The sequence below is a fragment of the Dipteris shenzhenensis genome, chromosome 23 (assembly GCF_047967505.1).
Source record: "Dipteris shenzhenensis isolate YYH24624 ecotype China chromosome 23, Dip_SZ_1.0, whole genome shotgun sequence".
In the NCBI taxonomy this organism is placed as follows: domain Eukaryota; kingdom Viridiplantae; phylum Streptophyta; class Polypodiopsida; order Gleicheniales; family Dipteridaceae; genus Dipteris; species Dipteris shenzhenensis.
This window is the reverse complement of record NC_141618.1, coordinates 41,781,068-41,800,554: the sequence shown is the minus strand read 5'-3', so window position 1 is coordinate 41,800,554 and position 19,487 is coordinate 41,781,068. Positions and strand designations below refer to the sequence as shown.

Sequence of the window (19,487 nt, the reverse complement as noted above, 5' to 3'; positions counted from 1 at the left end):
ATATACCAAGCATCCAAAAGTCTTCATGTGAGAAATCCTGGGCTAATGACCTTTCCAATTCTCATAAGGTCTAATGGTCTTCAATGCCTTTGTGGGACATCGGTTCAAAATGTAATTTGCATACATAACGGCACATCCAACCACAACTTGTTAGGCATATTTGTCATGACCACTGCCAATGACAAAAGCGGCATCTACATGGTACAACCTGAAAATGACACAACAAAAGGAAGATGGCTGTAATGACTGTTTTGCAAATGGGTATTATAATATTGAGGACAATCAGCCCTTGCACAACCACATTGGTCTAAATACTTACTGTCCCCAGGAGTACATTAGTGCACAGCAGCAACGTAATGCAGATATGCAACTTGATGGGAAAGCACATGGAAGTGCTATTGCAGGAGACCAAGGTAATTCTATAGTTGGGGATGAGGCAAACTTGCCACAACAGAAGTTTAGGATCATGAAGAACAAAGGGCCTCTTCCTAATCTCATATGGCACGATAATGCTGCATCCTTGTCAGCAGAGCACCAAGGCACACTAATGCATGGGAATTTCATTGTAACCCCACACAAGGTGCATTTTGGGCAAAGGGCAGAGTACTTATTACACAACCAGCCAGGTCCGTCCATCTGTGGAAAGCCTATTAGTAAGCAGTCCACTATGATCTTGCCCATGGGAAATTTCTGCCAGAGACTTCCACCAGTGACTCTTCCAAGGGGTGATATCCTTGAGTTACATGCAGGGGATAGAGACCGGTATTCTCTACCGCCATTTGGCGTACCCCAACCTCATGTGGATGCTTTTGGGGATGCATATCCCTCCAGCACTTATTTCTCAGCTCTATTTCAGCACAATGCCTGTGAGAGGAGTTGGCCTCGATCTCAATCAGATCAGATAGTAGGCTTTACATAGAGTCTGGACAACCTCGAACGCAACCTGGACAGATTTATGTGTAAGGATTATTGATGATGGGCATGCTAAGTGGGATCAACGCCTACATGACCCAGGAGGTGCCATGACATCTATGGAAGGGAACTATTGGACTTTCCCTTTTGACCCAGGTGGCCCACATGTTGGAACATGTTTATTCTACAGTAGGAAGTTTTGGAGTTCAACCATCACTTGCAATTTTGAGGACAAAATTATATTGAGCGGGGATGGTTTGTATTAGGGGGGGTTAGGATAATTAGCATCGAAAGGTGTCCTACAGCATTAAATGAACCGTACAATGGCTGTATACCTCCCGAATCAGCCAGCACGGCTCAAAAACAACATCCGCAAGTCCGTACACGTTTGTCTGTGCAGGTATTAATGGCGCCAACTGTCCGTACAGCCTTACAGACTGTATGGAAGTCCATACAGCAGGTGGCTGGCCATACAGCAATAAATGCACCAATTTCAGCAAAAAAGGCTCCAAAATGCTGATTTCCCGTGCTAAATGCAGAGTTCCAGCCGTGACCGAATTGCTTAGGGAGGCGTCAGGTGTTCACGTGCGTGTAGAAAACCTTGAAAAATGAGCAGACCAGCAAGAATGAGAGCAGAAATGGCTGCCAGACAGCTTGGGAGAGCTGCCAATGGCTGAGGGGAGGGATCCCCAACCTGCTTTGATACCATTGTAGGCTATGTCAAGCAAAGAAAGCTCAAAGAATGCAAGGAATGGAGGCAAAAACGAGCTGCTGTAATGAGTTTCTGCAAAACTAAATGAAAGTACAAGACACCCAATATAACAAAGCCCTAGGGCAGGGTGTCCTAACTGGACTAAGTGTCCTAACCGATACATGCACTAATTGTAGCGACTGACCTAACTACCTATAACTAGGCCTACAAGGCACATACCAAGGAATGAGTGGCACCTATGGATAGCCCATAGAATGGCCTACATCTATTAAATGAAACAAATAAAACATATCACATTATTTGTTACATATGTTGATTCTGTATTACTGCACATGTGCATGATGCAAACGATGCTCACCATGAAGCCACATCCTTAGGAATATGGCAGCTGACTCCACCCTCTTCCACATGGCTGAAGATTATTAGTGGTTAGTAGGTACTTCTTGCAGTGATCATCTGGTGGAGACCCCCATAATCTTGGCCCGTTTCCCCCTTGCTCTCCATATCTTCATGCTTATCTTCCTCTTTATGATCATCCTTGGCTACACATTTATGCCATTCATTTATTTTCAGTCAGTTCCAAGGGCATCTCAAACGATGGTATCGAGTTCTTTTTCAAGACCTATGCCTTGGGTGATGAAGAAAGGGGGGAGTCAGCCTACTCGAAAGTCCCGCAACGCCCTTCCAGACAAGATTGGCCTATCTGCAAATTAAAGGCAATGCTCAATGGACTCCTCAACAGAGAGGTAACATTGGCATGAAGTGGGAGTCCCAAACCTAGACCTCACATTTATTGCAACCCTCCATGAATAGGAATCCAAAATAAAAGAGTCATTTTTTCGTTCTTTGAGAGACTTTCAAAGCCTTCCCCCCAAAAAAATCAAGCCTTTAAAAATCTGAAACTCTTTCTAGTGAGAGGCTTTGGAGGGCTTCTAGCCCCTAACGCTGAGTTGGCACCCCTTGGAAATGCAAACATTGTAGGGAGTCTCTTCTCAGGGTTTCTTGCATCAATCCACTCCCACTGCCAGGGTCCCACTGCAAGTGCTTTATTGGAAGACCCCCATTAAGCAAAACCTCCACAAGCCTAGAGGGATGTCCTTAGAGAAGGGTCCAAATACCAGACAAAAACCTAAAAACATTGCTCCACATGTGACCCACAATCTTGACTGGCTCAAAACATGCATCCATGAGAAAAACCTTATCCCTAGCCCCTCTGTCCGCTTTCCCATCCCTCACTCTCCATGATCCCCCTCCCTCGCAGTCCAGCCCCTCCTCCTGTTAGGTTCCCCCTAGTTTCTCTTCTTTCTACTAGTTTAGGTCTTGCAGAGGTTGGATTTTTCTTTAAATTTTTCGAGTTGGCCTCCCATTTCATGATCGGCAAAGGCTTCTCCTTCAACCAAATCCTTCTTCCACCACACTATCCATGACAATGTGGTCCCGTAAATCACGAATTTGATAATAAGAGAGTTTAGATCCAAAGAAGTGAAGAATGTGGCCTCTCCCTTGTGTGGCAAGGGGAGCTCAACCGGGATGGTGGCATGATCAAGCTCTCAATTGTCTTCACAAGATGGGGTTCCAATGTCCATTTTCCAACATCTGGACCAACTTTCAAAGAAAATCTGCTCTTTTAGACCTTCAATTGGCAACCTTCATCTACAGTTCATTGTCTCATGAACGACATGAGTGATGGTCACAATGGGTTGATCATATGTTGTCAAAGAATGAGTCTGCATTGAGAAGACAATCAACATCTGTCTATATTTGATTGGGAGTTTGACTTAAAAATGAATTCTATGTGATTGTTGTCATTTGAGCTCTTGGGCCGTGCATCCATTGGATGTGTTCGACTGTTGGACACTTTACTTTATGGGATTTGAAACCCATAATGGCCTTATTGCTGGTCACAACCTGGTTTGTTTTTTCTTGTTTGGCGCCACTCTCGAGACTCAGCTCAAAAGGCCGATCATGAAGTGGGCTTGATGGTTCAACAGATGCTTGACCCAGGGTGGCTTGGGAGACTTTCATTCTCCCAATGCAAGAAGGGGTCCTTAATATCATTAATCAAGATCTGTAGTATAGGGCTTTGCTTTGCAACTTGGTGGTCAAGGTACTTATGCCAAGAGAGGAGCTTTGGAACGATTTTTTTATTTGATGCATTGCTGTTGTACCCCCTCCGCATGTGGTGATTGGATGGACAGCATTAGGTGGATATTTATGTCCACACGGCTTAGGATGCCTTCCTTCCCTGTTATGGATGCCATCTTGAAAGCTGGAGTAGCTTTAGGAATTCTCTTCAGAGGATCCCTCCCTTCTCACAAGGAGAGATTGATAGGCAGCTTATAATGTAGAATGATTTTTTGATTCTTGATGATCATGGTGGACCCTAGGCGTTTCTGGTTTACATGCAGTGGTTTAGGTGGGAAAGAGGCCCCGCTTCCTTTGCAGGCTCTTGGAAGGCTTTCAAAAACCTTTGTATGAAACTCAGATTTCGATTGTTACAGGAAGCGAAAGGCGGATTGAGGAGATTAATCCAGTCTTACTCTTGGACTGGGTCCTTATAGATGAGAGACAGCATGTTGATGTAAGATGGATGGGTTTTTTTTCAAGGATAAGTATCGCGCTCTAGGTCATACGTCTCGGGTGAGATTTACCTAGAGGTGCGTTGGTCTTTGATGTTCACTCTAGGGCAGGTTATCTAGGTCCATGCACTCGCTGAGGATTTGTGACGCGTTTTGAGCTCCTCCATCAGCACCCTAACCCACCATTCATCAAGCTTCTTCTCAAATCTATCATGCATCCTTGCCAGCTCTTCGCTAGTCTTCCCTGCATCGTTGCACTCGCTAATTCTACTCGAATTTGACTTTACCGTTGCGGTTTGTAAGGGAAAAACTCATGTCTTGGCAGACCATCTCTCCAAAATACTTAAAAGAGTGGCTGAGTGGCTGAGGAAGAGGGCGACTAGGGAGATGTGAAGAGAGTGAGAGAGAGGTAAGGAGTCTCACTTGCAGCTTTCTCACATACACAATAGGGGAATACACACAAAGGTGAAGGCTGAAAACCGTTTTCCTCTTCTTAGTTGTGAAAGCCAAAAGAACTCTCTCTCTTAGTATAAAAGGAATAAATGAACCCTATATATGGGTCTCAAACCAAACTCAGCTAACCTAGGTGGCATACTAACCTAGGTGGCATACTAACTAGAGTACATAAAGATAGCTGTCATCCAGCTATTATTCATGGGCAGTGTACCAACTGCATCTGCAGCTAACAAGCCGGTGACATAAATGCACAACGGTCACCCTGGCATATCACGAGTGGAGCTCGATATCTCAAACTTCCGTCATCAGCGCCCAACAGTGGGTGTAGACCATAGTATAAAGATATGCTCCCACACAGTGGGTGTAGACCATAGTATAAAAATATGCTCCCGCACATAGTGCTAATGCACCTCAATGTGCTTTGTTCTAGCATGATAGATTGGGTTATTTGCCAAGTGTATACTGGTCATGTTGTCACAATAAATGACAACTGGCCCATCTGTAGACTGATGCATATCATAAAGCAACTTATGCAACCAAGCTGTCTCACATGCAGCCATTGTTGCACCCCTGTATTCAGCCTCTGTGCTCGACAAGGTAACTGTAGACTGTTTCTTGCTGCTCCAAGTGACTGCAGCACTCCCAAAAGAAAACACATATCCACTGGTAGATCGTCTATCAGAAATACTACCAGCCCAATCAGCATTAGTGTATCCATGTAACTGTATCTGAACCCCAGTCTCATAAAACAGTCCATATTGCAATGTGGACTTCACATACCTCAAAATGCGTCTAGCCGTATCCAAATGCGGTTTCCTTGGAACCTCCATAAATTGACTTACCAACCCAACAGCATAGCTCAAATCTGGTCTGGTAATAGTCATATAAATCAAACTTCCTACTATGCCTCTGTACATAGTAGGGTCTTCTAGAAGCTCACCTGCATCTAAACTCAGCTTCACATTCTGCTCCAAAGGAACTGAAATAGGCTTACAACCTATCATCCCATATTTGGACAGCATGTCCAATCCATACTGCCTCTGCAAAAGCCATATCCCACTTGTAAATCTAATCACCTCAATGCCCAAGAAGTAACGCAGCTCTCCCAAATCCTTCATCTCAAACTTCTCTTCTCAATAGCATTTTCACATAAAGGATATCTTCATCACTATCACCTGTGATGATCAAATCATCAACATAAATGACAAGCCGCATAATATCTTTCTCTGTTTTTCTCACATAAAGTGAGAAATCTGCCATGAAAATCTGAAAACCAATAGTGACAAGATACTGTCCTATCTTGTCAGACCATGCTCCGGGTGCTTGCTTCAAGCTATACAAGGCTTTCTTCAACCTGCAAACAAACTCATGATGAACAGCATGCACATAACCTGGTAGCTACTCCATATAGACCTCTTCTTGCAAATCACCATGCAAGAAGGCACTCTTTACATCCATCTAATGTAAAGACCATCCCTTTGATACAACCATAGCAATGACTGCTCTTACAGTTGCCATCCTTGCAACCGGACTGAATGTTTCTTCATAATCAATGCCATATGTCTGTGCATACCCCTTGACAACTAATCTTGCCTTGTATCTGCTCACAGAACCATCTCCATTGTGCTTCACCTTATAAACCCACTTACAGCCAATTGCATTCTTGTCTTTAGGCAAAGGCACCAATTCGCATGTAGCATTTGCTTCCAAGGCATCCATTTCTTCATCCATGACTTTCTCCCATTTTTCTTTTCCCATGACTTGCTCAAAAGAAGTGGGTTCTGGTTCTTGTATCACATTGACCATATAGGCATAGTGAATGGCTATAAATCCATCATATTTCAACCTCACAGGATACTTGACTCTGGTAGACCTGCGTAAAATAGGCTCACTACTAGGTGCTCTCAAAACATCCCTTGTCTTCCTTACTCCAAGTGTAACAACAGAAGGAATACCTAACTCATCGTCAAGGCTCTATTCTGAGCCACTGGATTCGCCATCCATATAAGAATGACCTGCATTCACATCAACCATGGACTGATCTACTTTCTCTTTTCCTTTTCGTGATACTTGCATACCACTATTTGCATACTTTGAGGAGATTCTCCTGATCTCAATCTGTCTGTCCATGGCGAAGTATGTGAACCACTGCTAGAGGACACTACAGGTCCACTAATATTTTGTGATTGCTGCTATGAATTTTGTGCAGCATTGCCATTTTGTGCATCTACATCATCAGTTACATTTACTGGTTTATACCAGCTGCTCATCTCATCAAAAACATCTCTGCTCACTATAAACTTACAAGTAGAAAGATTATAGCATCTATACCCTTTCTGTTGCAGAGAATATCCAATAAAGATGCACTTCTCAGCTTTTGGATCCAACTTGAATCTCAACTCATCTGACACATGAACATAGGCAATGCAACCAAAAACTTTCAAATGAGAAATATTTGGTTTCCTACCAGTATACCTTTCCTCTGGCGTCATACCATGTATTGCTGCAATGGGAGTCATGTTCATTATGTAAACTGCTGTAGCAACTGCTTCAGCCCAATAAAAATCTGGCAAGTCTTTTTCGTTGAGCATGGCACAAGATACCTCCCCAATATGCATGTTTTTCCTTTCTGCAAGTCCATTTTGCTGTAGGGTATGACTGCATGAATATTGCTGCTTTATGCCATGCTCTTGCAGGAACCTTGCAAACTCATTTGAGAGGTACTCTCCCCCTCCATCTGACCTTAGGCATTTTATTTGCAAGCCTGTTTCTTTTTCAACCATAGCTTTGAAAGCTTTGAAATGCCCAAGCACTTCACTTTTCTTTTTCATAAAATACACCCAAACTTTTCTGCTGTAGTCATCAATAAAAGTGACAAAATAATGACAGCCTCCAATAGATACAGCTTTAGTAGTCCACACATCAGAGTGGATTAATTCCAATGGCCTCTTACTCTCTTGAACATGTCTAGGAAATGGTTTCCTTGCCTGTTTTCCAAATTGACATGCTTCACATACCTTATGCATTTCTGTAACCTTGAACTTAGGCAATCCTGCAATAATATTTTGGGCCTGCATTAATTTAAGTCGTTGTACATTAACATGACCAATGCGTTTATGCCAGATATCAATATATGCAACTACATCGGTCCCATGTGCAAATATTGCTGCACTCAATTCAGGCATGTCCGCATCCAACGTAAACATCTTGCCCTTCTTCTTCCCTTTTGCTATCAAGCGATCTTTATTTTTCATATCCTCAACAAAGCATCCATAAGGATTAAATCTGACCTGCAAGCCCTGCTCAACCATTTAACCAACAGAAACCAGGTTCTTAGTGATGTTCGGGACATGAAATACATCAGACAGGTATTTCTTTTTTCCATCCTGCATAGACAAAGAAATTTTACCAATCTGCACAATAGGATGTGCAGTATCATACCTGAGTCAACATACCACACATCATTGCTTTCGTCTGCACTTGTCACAGAATTGGTCATGTGCTGCACCATAAACAAATGCTCATTTCTGTCATCACCCTGTCTACTAGAGAATGCATAATTATCTTACTACAATTTTCCATTCATAATGTCATTCTGCTTTTTATAGCAATCTTTAGCCATATGGCCCATTTTACCACAGTAGTAGCATTCAACATTGCTATTTGCATTTTGACCTCTCTGCCATCCACCAAGACCTCTTTGGCTTCCCCTGCCTCTAAGGTTACCACGTCCTCCTCCATAGGACTGGTTTTCTTGAATTTGCTACATATTCTGATTTCTCTCACGGCCTCCAAATCGGCCTACTCTACCTCTGCCTCTACCTCTTTCAGCATTTGAGTAGAAGACAGTTTCTTTTGAAGTTCCTCTTGAAGAAGATGCACCACCATTTCTCTGCTCTTCAGAAATTAGAAGAGCAATCAACTCCTCAAAATTAAAAAAAAATTCACGGACGGTAATGAATATCCGGAATTGTGCATAATCCTTTCCTAGACCATTCAAGGTCACAGAAACTAAATCATCATCTTCCACTAGCGACCCAATGGAAGCAAGTGCATCTGCAATCTTCTTCACCTTCATGTGGTAGTCATTTATACTCATATTTTCTCTCTGTACATTATGCAACTCTTGCTTGAGCTTCATTTTCCTGGCTTACGTATTTGTGCGCTGTACATTTTTATCAAAGTATCCCACGCCTCATTCGGCGTGCTTGCATCCTAAATATGCACAATCATAGAATCTGAAATATTGATAGACAGCCAGTACATAACTTTTCCGGCTCTCCCATGCCACCCTTTAAATGCTTGCAACTCCTGTTGATTGGGAACATTAGGAATAATTGGTTCTTATTCAGCTCTGATAATGAACTACCAATAGTCTTTTCCTTTAAGGAAATTCGTCATTCTAAACTTCCATGCTTGGAAGTTGTTCTTGTCAAGCTTTTCAGTGACTATCTGTGAAAGAGCATAAGACGCCATTACAGAACACTGCAAAAATATTCTGTCACTGTAAAAAACACAACTTCTGTCTCACAAGGGCAGATCTGCAAAACTGACGAAAGTGGTATTTGACCACACAGTCACTTTCTAGTGACGATTTTGTATCAACAGGCAATAAGAATGATTCTGTCACTCCCAATATCTCTGCGCATAGGCATACGATGCAATTTCTGCAACAACTTTTCACCGACCCCGAAACAACCTCGAATCAAAAAAATAATATCTCTCGTCGCACTGCGAAGGGCATCTCAATCTGAGACAGTGCAGTCTTGCACTTTCCGGCTGTGCTACCTGCAGAGATTTACTCCCAAACTCGAAAAAGGAAAGCAACACTAATCCTCTTACCAAGACACTGCGAACTTGGTTCGGCTGTGCTACCTGCAGAGATTTACTCCCAAACTCGAAAAAGGAAAGCAACACTAATCCTCTTACCAAGACACTGCGAACTTGGTTTGCTTCCTTGAGCTCCTTACCACGAACCGAGCTCTGATACCATGTGAAGAGAGTGAGAGAGAGGGAGTCTCACTTGCAGCTTTCTCACATACACAATGGGGAAATACACACAAAGATGGAGGCTGAAAACCGTTTTTCTCTTCTTAGTTGTGAAAGCCAAAAGAACTCTCTCTCTTAGTACAAAAGGAATAGATGAACCCTATATGTGGGTCTCAAACCAAACTCAACTAACCTAGGTGGCATACTAACTGAGCCACTAACTAGAGTACATAAAGATAGCTGTCATCCAGCTATTATTCATGGGCGGTGTACCAACCGCATCTGCAGCTAACAAGTCGATGACATAAATGCACAACGATCACCCTAGCATATCACGAGTGGAGCTTAATATCTCAACAAAGAGAGAGGGTGGAAAGCTGATCAGGGAAGGAAGAAGGAGGTGGAAGAGGGAGAGCGAGGGGTATTGGGCTGTATGGGCTTTCATACAGGCTGTATGGCGAGAGGTGGGGTGCTGGGGATGAGGGTGACCAAAGGTGGGCAAGGAAGCACAGAAACAAGACAAGGGGGACGGGCATTGAGCAAGAGGGGGAGGAGCAGCCTCAGCTAAGGAAAAAGAATAAACAAATCCATTTCCAAAACAACCCTACAGCAAATAAATTCAAGATTTTGAAAGGACTGTGACCTCTCAAAGAAATTTCAAGTCCTAGTTCTCGGAATAATAATTAACAAGATGGTTCCTTCAACCACAAAATTTATGGCGTAGAATTACTTAAACAGTATATGAGCAAGTACTTACGGAGAACTTAAGAAGTCGTCGAATCTATAATTGACAAGAAAAGCAAGAAGCCCAACAATAGTTGCAATGTCTAACCGTACCTACAGAAAGCAACAACTTTGAAGCATCAGTTTACGCAGATAGCAAACTTGCAAGCCAACAAATCTGGAAAATAGGATACACAAAAAAATAATCTTATAAGCAACAAGAAAAAGTAATGAGACATAGACACATACTGTACACCATAACAATGAGAAATTCTACAATGTGGGTAGCATAAACCGACTCCTCAAATATTTGGTAATGAGGGGCAAGTATGTCTTGATTGCACTAATATAATGTAAGATTATAACAGACATTTATTGTAAAATTTTATGAAACAAGAAGTTGTATTCACATCTAATACAAAATACTAAAACATTCGGCAAAGTGGCATGTATGCCTCCAATTGCGTTAATCGAATATAGAGATGAAGACAACTTTAACTAAGATTTATGAAATGCAAATTTGATTGAGATCTTGTCACTTGATCTTAGAGTTGAAAAAGAAAATTCCAAGAGGAGTGCTAGTCTTCCTTAAAGGGTATGACTCCCGCTCAAGATTTTCCCCTCCCTCTCACTCCTCCTTCACTCCAGCCCATTTAGCACCTCTACTTGCAACATAGCCAACTTTCAGTGTGTGATAGCTCCAATTTCGGGGCACCAACGGATTTTTTTGAGTCTTATACATATCTGGCCTGGTCTTCATGATGACGCCAGCTCTCCGGGTCTGATTGAGCAGAGGGTATTGGGAGTCAGTGTTTCTAGCCCCATTTTCAGAATCCTAGGACCAAGATTCTCCTCTTCAACTCTCGTTTGTCCAACCGGGATGTATGGTGGACCCTTTTGGGGCCCAGATCTATTAGAGGTGGATTAGTCTTGAGTGGAGAGACTACAAGTTCTACTTCTTGCATGATGATCTGCAGCAGATCATCGGTCACACACCATATTCTACTAGCAGGGTTTGGAGCTACTCCCTCACTTTCAGCCTGCAAACCTTCTCTAAACCCTGTTCTCCCTTTGAAACCATCTGGCCTTCAACCTTACTCCAACTTACTTGCAGGCTCATATTGATTCAAGAGATTATAGAAGACATATGCCCTTACTTTCAGCCTGCAAACCTTCTCTAAACCCCGTTCTCCTTTTGAAACCATCTGGCCCTCCACCTTACTCCAACTTACTTTCAGGCTCATATTGCTTCATCAGATTATAGAAGACGAGCTATGCTTTTAGCAAGATAGGACAGAGGGATTCACATCAAGGTGAGTTTGATGTAGACAAAACAGCCTTACTTTATTGGCAAAATGTCAAACATGGTAACCCAGCTAAAACACATACTTTGTAGAAGGGCCTCAGTGTTGGAGCCATTCACAACACCGCATTATATTGACAAGTTGTATCATTTTTAAGTGCAAGACAAAGCCCTCGATGGAGAATGTGAGATGAGGATCTGTGCATATAATAATTTAATCACAACCCAATTTACAACTTGAGGGAACCATGCGTCAGCAGTTTCATTATGTTGCACCTATTCATGATTCCCTTTATCTGGGGAGGTTTCACTAATGCTCCATCGTATATAGGATGAGAAATTTTTTAAATCAAGGCATAGGACACATATCAGGGAACGTTAATTATTGTCGGTTGGGGGATGAGAGGAGAATACAAAAACATAAATTTGCATTGAGAATGCAGAAATGGTGTTACAAAGAAAGCCAAAATGAGAAATGTACCTTAGGAGGAAAAACCTCCTATTCGGAGGAAAAAGGCACCAAGGAACTACTTATAATCTAACATATCCCCCATATATACAAGGAAACGGATCAATCACCAAAAGGAAATAAGCCTAAAGCTTTGCGAAAAGTCTCCAAACTTCCCTCTAGGTAATGCCTTGGTACACATTGGCAACATTGTCCTCTATAGAGCAATAGGTCAATGTGATCTCCCCCGCATGAAGCCTTTCTCTGACATAATGTAATTGAATCTCAATGTGATTTGTAAAGGCATGAAAAACTAGATTCCTTGCCACAGCCATAGCCCTCTTAACTACCAATGAGAATAGTAGTGGGTGTCTACTGCCGGCCATAAGGCCAACAAGAGGGCAATAATAGTCAACTAACCAGCTAATGCTTTCACACTAAAATATTCAGAAAAAAACTCAAAACACAATTTGGGAGCTAGAGTGCTCTTGCTCAAGAACAAGGACACAGATTGGCCCCAAACCCTTGGCGCCCCTTTCAGTATTTCTTTATTACTTGGAGTTCCCTAGAGAAAATAACACAATGGTCACAAATCCTCTTGCATTCAGACTCCAAAGGACTCCATATTCCATTAGGCATCAATGCCCCTTTGCCTCAGCCTCGTTGGGCTCTACTTTCATCAAGCATACAATGAGCATCCAAATCTGTCCCAAGCACTTGCATAAAAAAGTGGAACTATTCAATTCCATTTTGGATCACACAGTTCCACTGCCTGCCAACAAATGCACACAAGACCAATGATGTGCTCAAAGTCACGAATAAAGGCATCAATGAGCATCCGGGAGCTTCGCAGCATCTGACCAGTTACCAAGCTCCTACACGAGCAAAGGCATTTCACTTGGAAAGCATTCTTTCCACACTGCCACACAGCTAGCTCGCTATGCAACCTTGACTCACATGCCTGTGCACGCAGCCCAAGGTAGCCGATACTCAAGGAAGTAGACCTGTACATCAATCGTATGCCAACCTGCTTGCCATCCGTATACAGACGACCAAGCAGCCTGCAATTTGTGCAGCTACTCATGTTGCTTGTACAATGGCTCAAGGTCCCATGCAGCCATACGGCATATCCGTGCACTGCAGTCCCGTCCCTCTTCTTTTTCAGCCTTGCTTTTTCAAAAGGAAAAAGAACCCAAAAACCTTCTTTAAACACTAGCTCACGGCGGCGGTGGTGACGATCAGCTACCTTCTTTTGCTTTGCCTAAGTCTTTTGGAGAAATTGCTTCACCTTTTGATATGCCACATCCATGCTCTCAACATGCTTATCAGCCTCAAAGATCTTATCTTTAGTATGCAAAATAGGCCAGAAATTCTTCCATCCTTCGAGTATTTCAAATGGAGCTTTCCCGGTGGAGGTATGCACAATATTGTTGTAAGTAGACTCCACTAAGAGCAAATACTGCTCCCATTGTGTCTTATGCTCAGGCACATAACATTTCAGCAATTGAGTATAGTGCAATTAGCCTCCTCAAACTACTCATCTGTTTGAGGATGAAAAGAAGATGAAAACTTTCATGTAGTGTCCATTTTTTTCCCCAAAAAGATAACTTCATTAAGTATGAATGAAAGCCACAAGAGCAGGCTCAAATGCGGGAGTACATCATGTCATGCATGAGAGAAAAAAGAGCTAATAAAAATCCAAGGTGGAGGCTGAAAATGCCACCTCAACCTTGAAAAAGACTCAGAGAAGAACGGAGATCCTCTCCAAACTCTGAAAAAAATCTCTCTCATGGCTGTAGCTTCTTTGGAGGATCCCTACATGCTCACCCAGAGGGCCATCAACGTGTGTATAGTATCAGTCCATATACCGGCCATAGACAGGGAAGGGTGAACCTGTGAACCCTCCATCGCCTCCGTACATCTAGCCCTCCAAATATACCAAGTTGCAATGCTAGCTAAAATTTCCCAAGCTGTGTCTACCGAGGCATGAGCAGCTCTGAAAGGAGTGAAAGGAACATCCTGGAGAGAGCATGACTCCATAGAGTGTCATCGTATAATGAGTCATGTCCCTCGAAAAACATATGAGGGCAATTAAGAGATAACCATGCCATTGATCCCAAGGTCATGAAGAAGGGTGTTTTATGAAATAAGCAAAAGAATCCTGGCAACACCCTTCTAGATCGTCCTTGCCTGTCTGTACTCCCAAAGGCAATGCTGAATTGACTCAACTACTGCGTGGCATCGAGGACAAGTAGCATCAACCCCTAGCCTGGATCTCCACACGTTCACTGCAATCCCTCCATGAATAGAAAGCCAAAAGAAGAGAGTGATCTTTCTATTTCTGAGGGATTTCCAGAACCTCCTCCAATTCTGCACCTCTGCAAAAATGTGAAAACTATCCCAATGAGGAGCTCTGGAGGGCCTCCAACCTCTATTGCTAAGCTAAAATCTCCTAAGTCCATGCCCCACTCCATGTAACCTGCAATCATAACAGGCTAGAAGGCTACCTCCAAAAGAATATCATTTGAAGATCTGAGAAGTCTTCTGCCCGACTGAACATCAAAGACAAGGGTCTCCTCATGTGCATCCCACAAGGCAATGATTTGTAAGGGAACACCCGTCCCCATGAAAGCTCCCAACCAAGTGGACTCTGTGATCGGCAAGTCATCTGTATCTATCCACTTTGCCAGTATGGCTGCCTCTATCTGCTGCATCTTGACTGCACTCTCTCTGAGGTGGCTAACTGATAAGAGTCTTTGATCCTCTGGAAGCTGTCTAAAAGCCTTCCAAGCATCTACAATGGAAGAGTGTCTTTGAAGCTGCCCCAAGCTTTCAAAATGGAAGTAAAAATCCATCTCGAGCTGTCCATCCATTCTCTCCCATGAGAAGGTGTACAAGACTGAATGCTGCATAGAAAAAAATCTTTCCAAAGCTCATGTTCAGACATCAATCCTCTCACTACAAATTTGTAGAGCAAGGCCATACACTGCAAATTCAGATCAATGATATTGAAACCTCCTTCCCTTGTGGGGAGATAAGGGTCTCCCAAGCCACCCTGACTACAACATTTGAGGTGCCATCTAACTCACACCAAAGAAAGTTCCTAACACGTCTCATGAGCTGAGATATGCAACCTCAGGATCTACACCAACAAGAGCAAAAGAACCAGGCAGTAGCCAATAATACCTAGTTCACAACCACTACTGTGAATGCAAGAGGTCAAGTCTGGCAGAACTTCAAAAAATGAGTTTGCTCCTGATGCTCTCCAACACGGGAGCAAAATGTTGTGCTTGAGAGATGCCCACCCCAACCTGGCATCCTAAGTACATGATGGAAACACCCCTCTAAATCCAAGTGAATCCTATGTCAATCCCCCAATCTGGAGTGTCCGCATCACTAATCCAAAAGCCATTGAATTTGTTCCAATTAATATGGGCCCGTGCTGCAGTGCAAAACAAATCCAAGGCTGTCCTAAACGAGGTGAGTGTCTGTGGTGTGGCATCCAAAAAAACAGCCGTATCATCTGCCAACTCACTATCCAAAAGCTCATCCTCCTGCCTCAATAGAAGACTCAGCCCTATAATATCAGCTTGAGCTCTAAGATGATAGCTCATAGCTTTGGCCACAAATAAAAAGAGAAAGGGGGCTAAAGGGCATCCCCGACGGACCGATCTGGTAATCTAAAACGTGTCTCCCCTGACTCCACCAATGAGAACCTTGCTATGGGCTGATCTGTAGAGAGCTGACACCCCTCTGATCCATGCATCTGTGAATCCAAAGCGAGCGAGGGTATCCTCTAGAAAACCCCAGTCTACTCTGTTATAAGCTTTCTCAAAGTCTAGGAGTAGAATGGCAAGCCTATGGCCATTATGCATGGCCCATTCAAAAGCCTCCCAAAATAAGAAAATATTATCGAAGATGCCCCTACCATGCACAAATCCCGTTTGCGTATCACGTATAAGATCTGGAAGAAAAGGTTGTAGACACAAGCTGATTGCCTTTGCTAGGATTTTGTACAAAGTGATCGGTCTTCACTGAGATACTAAATTCCTGCAACCCCCTTTTGGGATAAGATGCATGAGACCCTCAATAAGTAAGTCTAGTATCTCACCCCAGTCCCAAACACCCTGCAGGGCTAAGGTAACCTGATCCCCAATCTAATCCCAAAATGAAATAAAGAAAGAGGGTGTAAGCCCATCTAAACGAGGGCACTTGCCCTTGTGAAGGGCAGAGAGAGTAGTCATGAACTTTATGTTGGTGAATGGTGCATCAAGTGAGACTATCATATCTCCAGTCACCAACATAGGTAAGTGCTGCCAAATAACAACTCGAGCATCATCTCTGGCCAGAGTGTCAAGATTTGTTGTAAGAAGGGAGGCATCAAAATATGTGGCTGCGTGCAAGACGGTATCTGGATGTGTATAGTGTCCATATTCTCAAAGAGCCCTCTCCAAAACAGACTCGCCAAGCGCAGATCTCTGTCACTAACGATAGACTCAGGCATCCCATGATATATAAAGATGTTCTGCATGAACAATCTTGCCATGTGATCCCCTGTAATTTTCTTGCTCAAACGCAACGAAATGTGTCTGCTTGCTAAACCGGTATATAATAGTCCAAAAGCCATCATTTCCTAAAAGTGTCCTGGGAAGATCAATATAAAATCCATGGCAATGCTCTCCAATCGTCTATCTGGGATTGGCAATGGCTTTAATAATCCAGGTGTCTTCTGCCAGTCAAACTTGACCTTTTGGCACGAGATGCATATCCTAACAAAGGCATCCGCATCCTGTCTTAAAACTGGCCAATAGAAAAAGTGCTCCACTGCCTTCACCATGGTATCAATGCCTCTATGCCCTACATATGGTGGAGCATGACTTTCTATCATAACCTTTGACTTCAATTGCTTTGTGACACAAAGGTGACCATGCATCATAAGAAAGCCATTTCTGAGACTATATGGTCATGACGTTGATTATTAGATAATTGGTCATAAATCCTTGAGAAATCCTCATCCTAAGCATTTATGGTCCTTCATTGCATCCAACTCATAGTAGTAGGCAATGGTTATTGTGAAAACCTGGGGGTTCCTTGACAATGCATGAGCCACTACATTCTTTGTACCCCCCACATGCACTATCTGAAACTGAAATATGGATAAGAAATCGTCCCAATGCATATGCTTCTTAGATAACTTCGTCTGAGTGAGGAAATATCTCAAGGACTGATGATCTGTCTGCACTGTGAAATTAGCCTTATGTAAATAGTGTGTCCATGTGGCAAGGGCATGAATTACAGCCAGAAATTCCTTCTCATAAATGCCCGGATGTCTTTCATCATCCTGCAAAATCCTCTACTCTCATAGGCTACTACCCGTCCATCCCGCATAATGACCGCTCCAAGGCCATTCTTTCCACATGCATCTGCTTAGACATCAAAATCATTTTGGAGATCTGGTAGAATGAATACTAGATCCGAAGTAAGCTTTTTGTTTAGCATCTCAAATGCTGCAATTTGATTTTCAGCCCATATGAAAGATGTTCTCTTCTTCTCCGTTGCATAGAGGGGTGAAGCAATTTCAGCAAGTTGGCATATGAGCTGCCTATAGTATGAGCATAAGCCAAAAAATCTCCATACTTCATGCAAAATTTTCAATTGTGACAATTGCTACAATCTTAGCGGGGTTCATGCACACTCCATCCTTAAAGACAATGTGTCCCAGAAAGTGAATCTTGGGCATAAAGAATTCACTCTTCTTGGCATTTATGATCAGCCTGTGTTTGCTGAGTTCTGCAAATACTATTGCCAAACGCTTCTTATGCTCTACCTCATCTGTTTAAGTACACTATCATGTCATCAAAGAAAGTGCCCACAAAAGATCTAGGCTCCTAGAAGTTTTTGTCCATCATGTAGTTAAAGGTGGCAACAGCATTCGTAAGCCCAAATGGCATAACAAAGAGCTCATACAGCCCAAAGCTGGTCCTGAAAGCTGCCTTGGACAAATCCTCTGGACGTATGGGTATCTAGTGATACCCACTCTGGACATCTATGCGGATGAAGATAGCTGATCCCTCTAATCTATCTAAGATATCATCTATTCTTGGAATGAGAAATCTGTTTTTCATGGTTATCTTATTCAGTGCACGATAGTTAATGCACATCCTCCATGAACCATCACTTTTTTGCACTAACAGCACTAGTGAATACTAAGGAGATAAATTGGGCTGAATCAGCCTTTCTCTAAAAGATCCCTCACCTCGCTCATGATTTCTTCCTACTGAGCTGCACTCACCCTATAAGGTGGCCTATTGGGTGGACTACTGCCTCGCACTATATCAATCCCATGATCCTCACGCCTCTCAGGTGGAAGCTCCTCTGGCAAAGAGTCAAAAAAACACTCTCCAAACTGACTAAGAAAATTGGACAACTCTTTATCCAGCAACGACATTACAAATTGTGGATTGTCAGACTTAAGTATCCTTTGCAAAAACTAAATACACAAAAATATGATGTTTCATTATTGAGCATATAGCTGAAGCAGATACAACTGGGACTAACTCTCCTTTAAGTTTGACATCCACATGTTTCTTTCCTCTATCCTCTAGAGTAATCTTATGATTATTTGTATCCACCAAAGCATGAACTCTGTGACACCAAGGCATACCCACCAAAACATCACAGCCCTCAATAGGCATAATATAAAATTCCTCCCTATCCACAAAGCTCTGAATGTACAAGCAGAGCATGCCAGTGATAGGGGTGACCGGAGTCCTAATTCCAGGACAAGCCAAGCTTGCCTCGCACATAGGCCCTATCTCCTCTGCTCAGATTTCAAGTTTGCCTGCCAACTTCGGAGAGATAAAGTTTGCATGAGCCCTTGGGTCAAAGAAGATCAATGACATCTGATCTATCACTTTGCCCCATGCCCTGCAAAGCTCCATAGCATCCCCATTGGCTGCTCACTGATAACATTAGGCATTAATCCTATAGAAGACTTAGGCTTCTTGCCTTTTTGCTCATCCCTATCATCCATTTTCCCTTTAAGCTTGCGTTTTGGGCATTATTGTGCCACGTGCCCCTCTTCCTTGAGTGAAAGCATTTATTGGCTTCCATCAAAATTCCGATCAAATTGAAAAATATTACTGTGGGCTGCCCAAGGAAATCAGAGACTCCTACACAAAAGCAAGGGTAACCAACATGTCTCAGCTACTTGAAAATGCTATCACAGCTAATGCATTGCTGAAGACCAGCAGGTATAGGAGCAATAAGTCTGATAGCTTTAAGAAAGCAGGGAAGCTAAGGAATGCTTCCAAGGCTCCATTCAACAAAGGGAAGAAGCGTGATAGGCCAGGCTCTAATTGGTTG

The 19,487-nt window shown here is 42.9% G+C and overlaps 1 protein-coding gene across 2 annotated transcripts in view; it reads right to left on the bottom strand.

Annotated features, from left to right (window-relative positions):
* The window catches only part of LOC147887391 (DUF3754 family protein, putative (DUF3754)), a 177,144-nt gene that overhangs the window by 92,603 nt on the left and 65,054 nt on the right, over positions 1-19,487 (bottom strand). For both annotated transcript variants that reach the window (XM_087394719.1, XM_087394720.1), the window contains exon 9: positions 10,406-10,485. In XM_087394719.1, the coding sequence (XP_087250845.1) occupies positions 10,406-10,485 (80 nt within the window). The remainder of the gene's footprint in view (positions 1-10,405; positions 10,486-19,487) is intronic.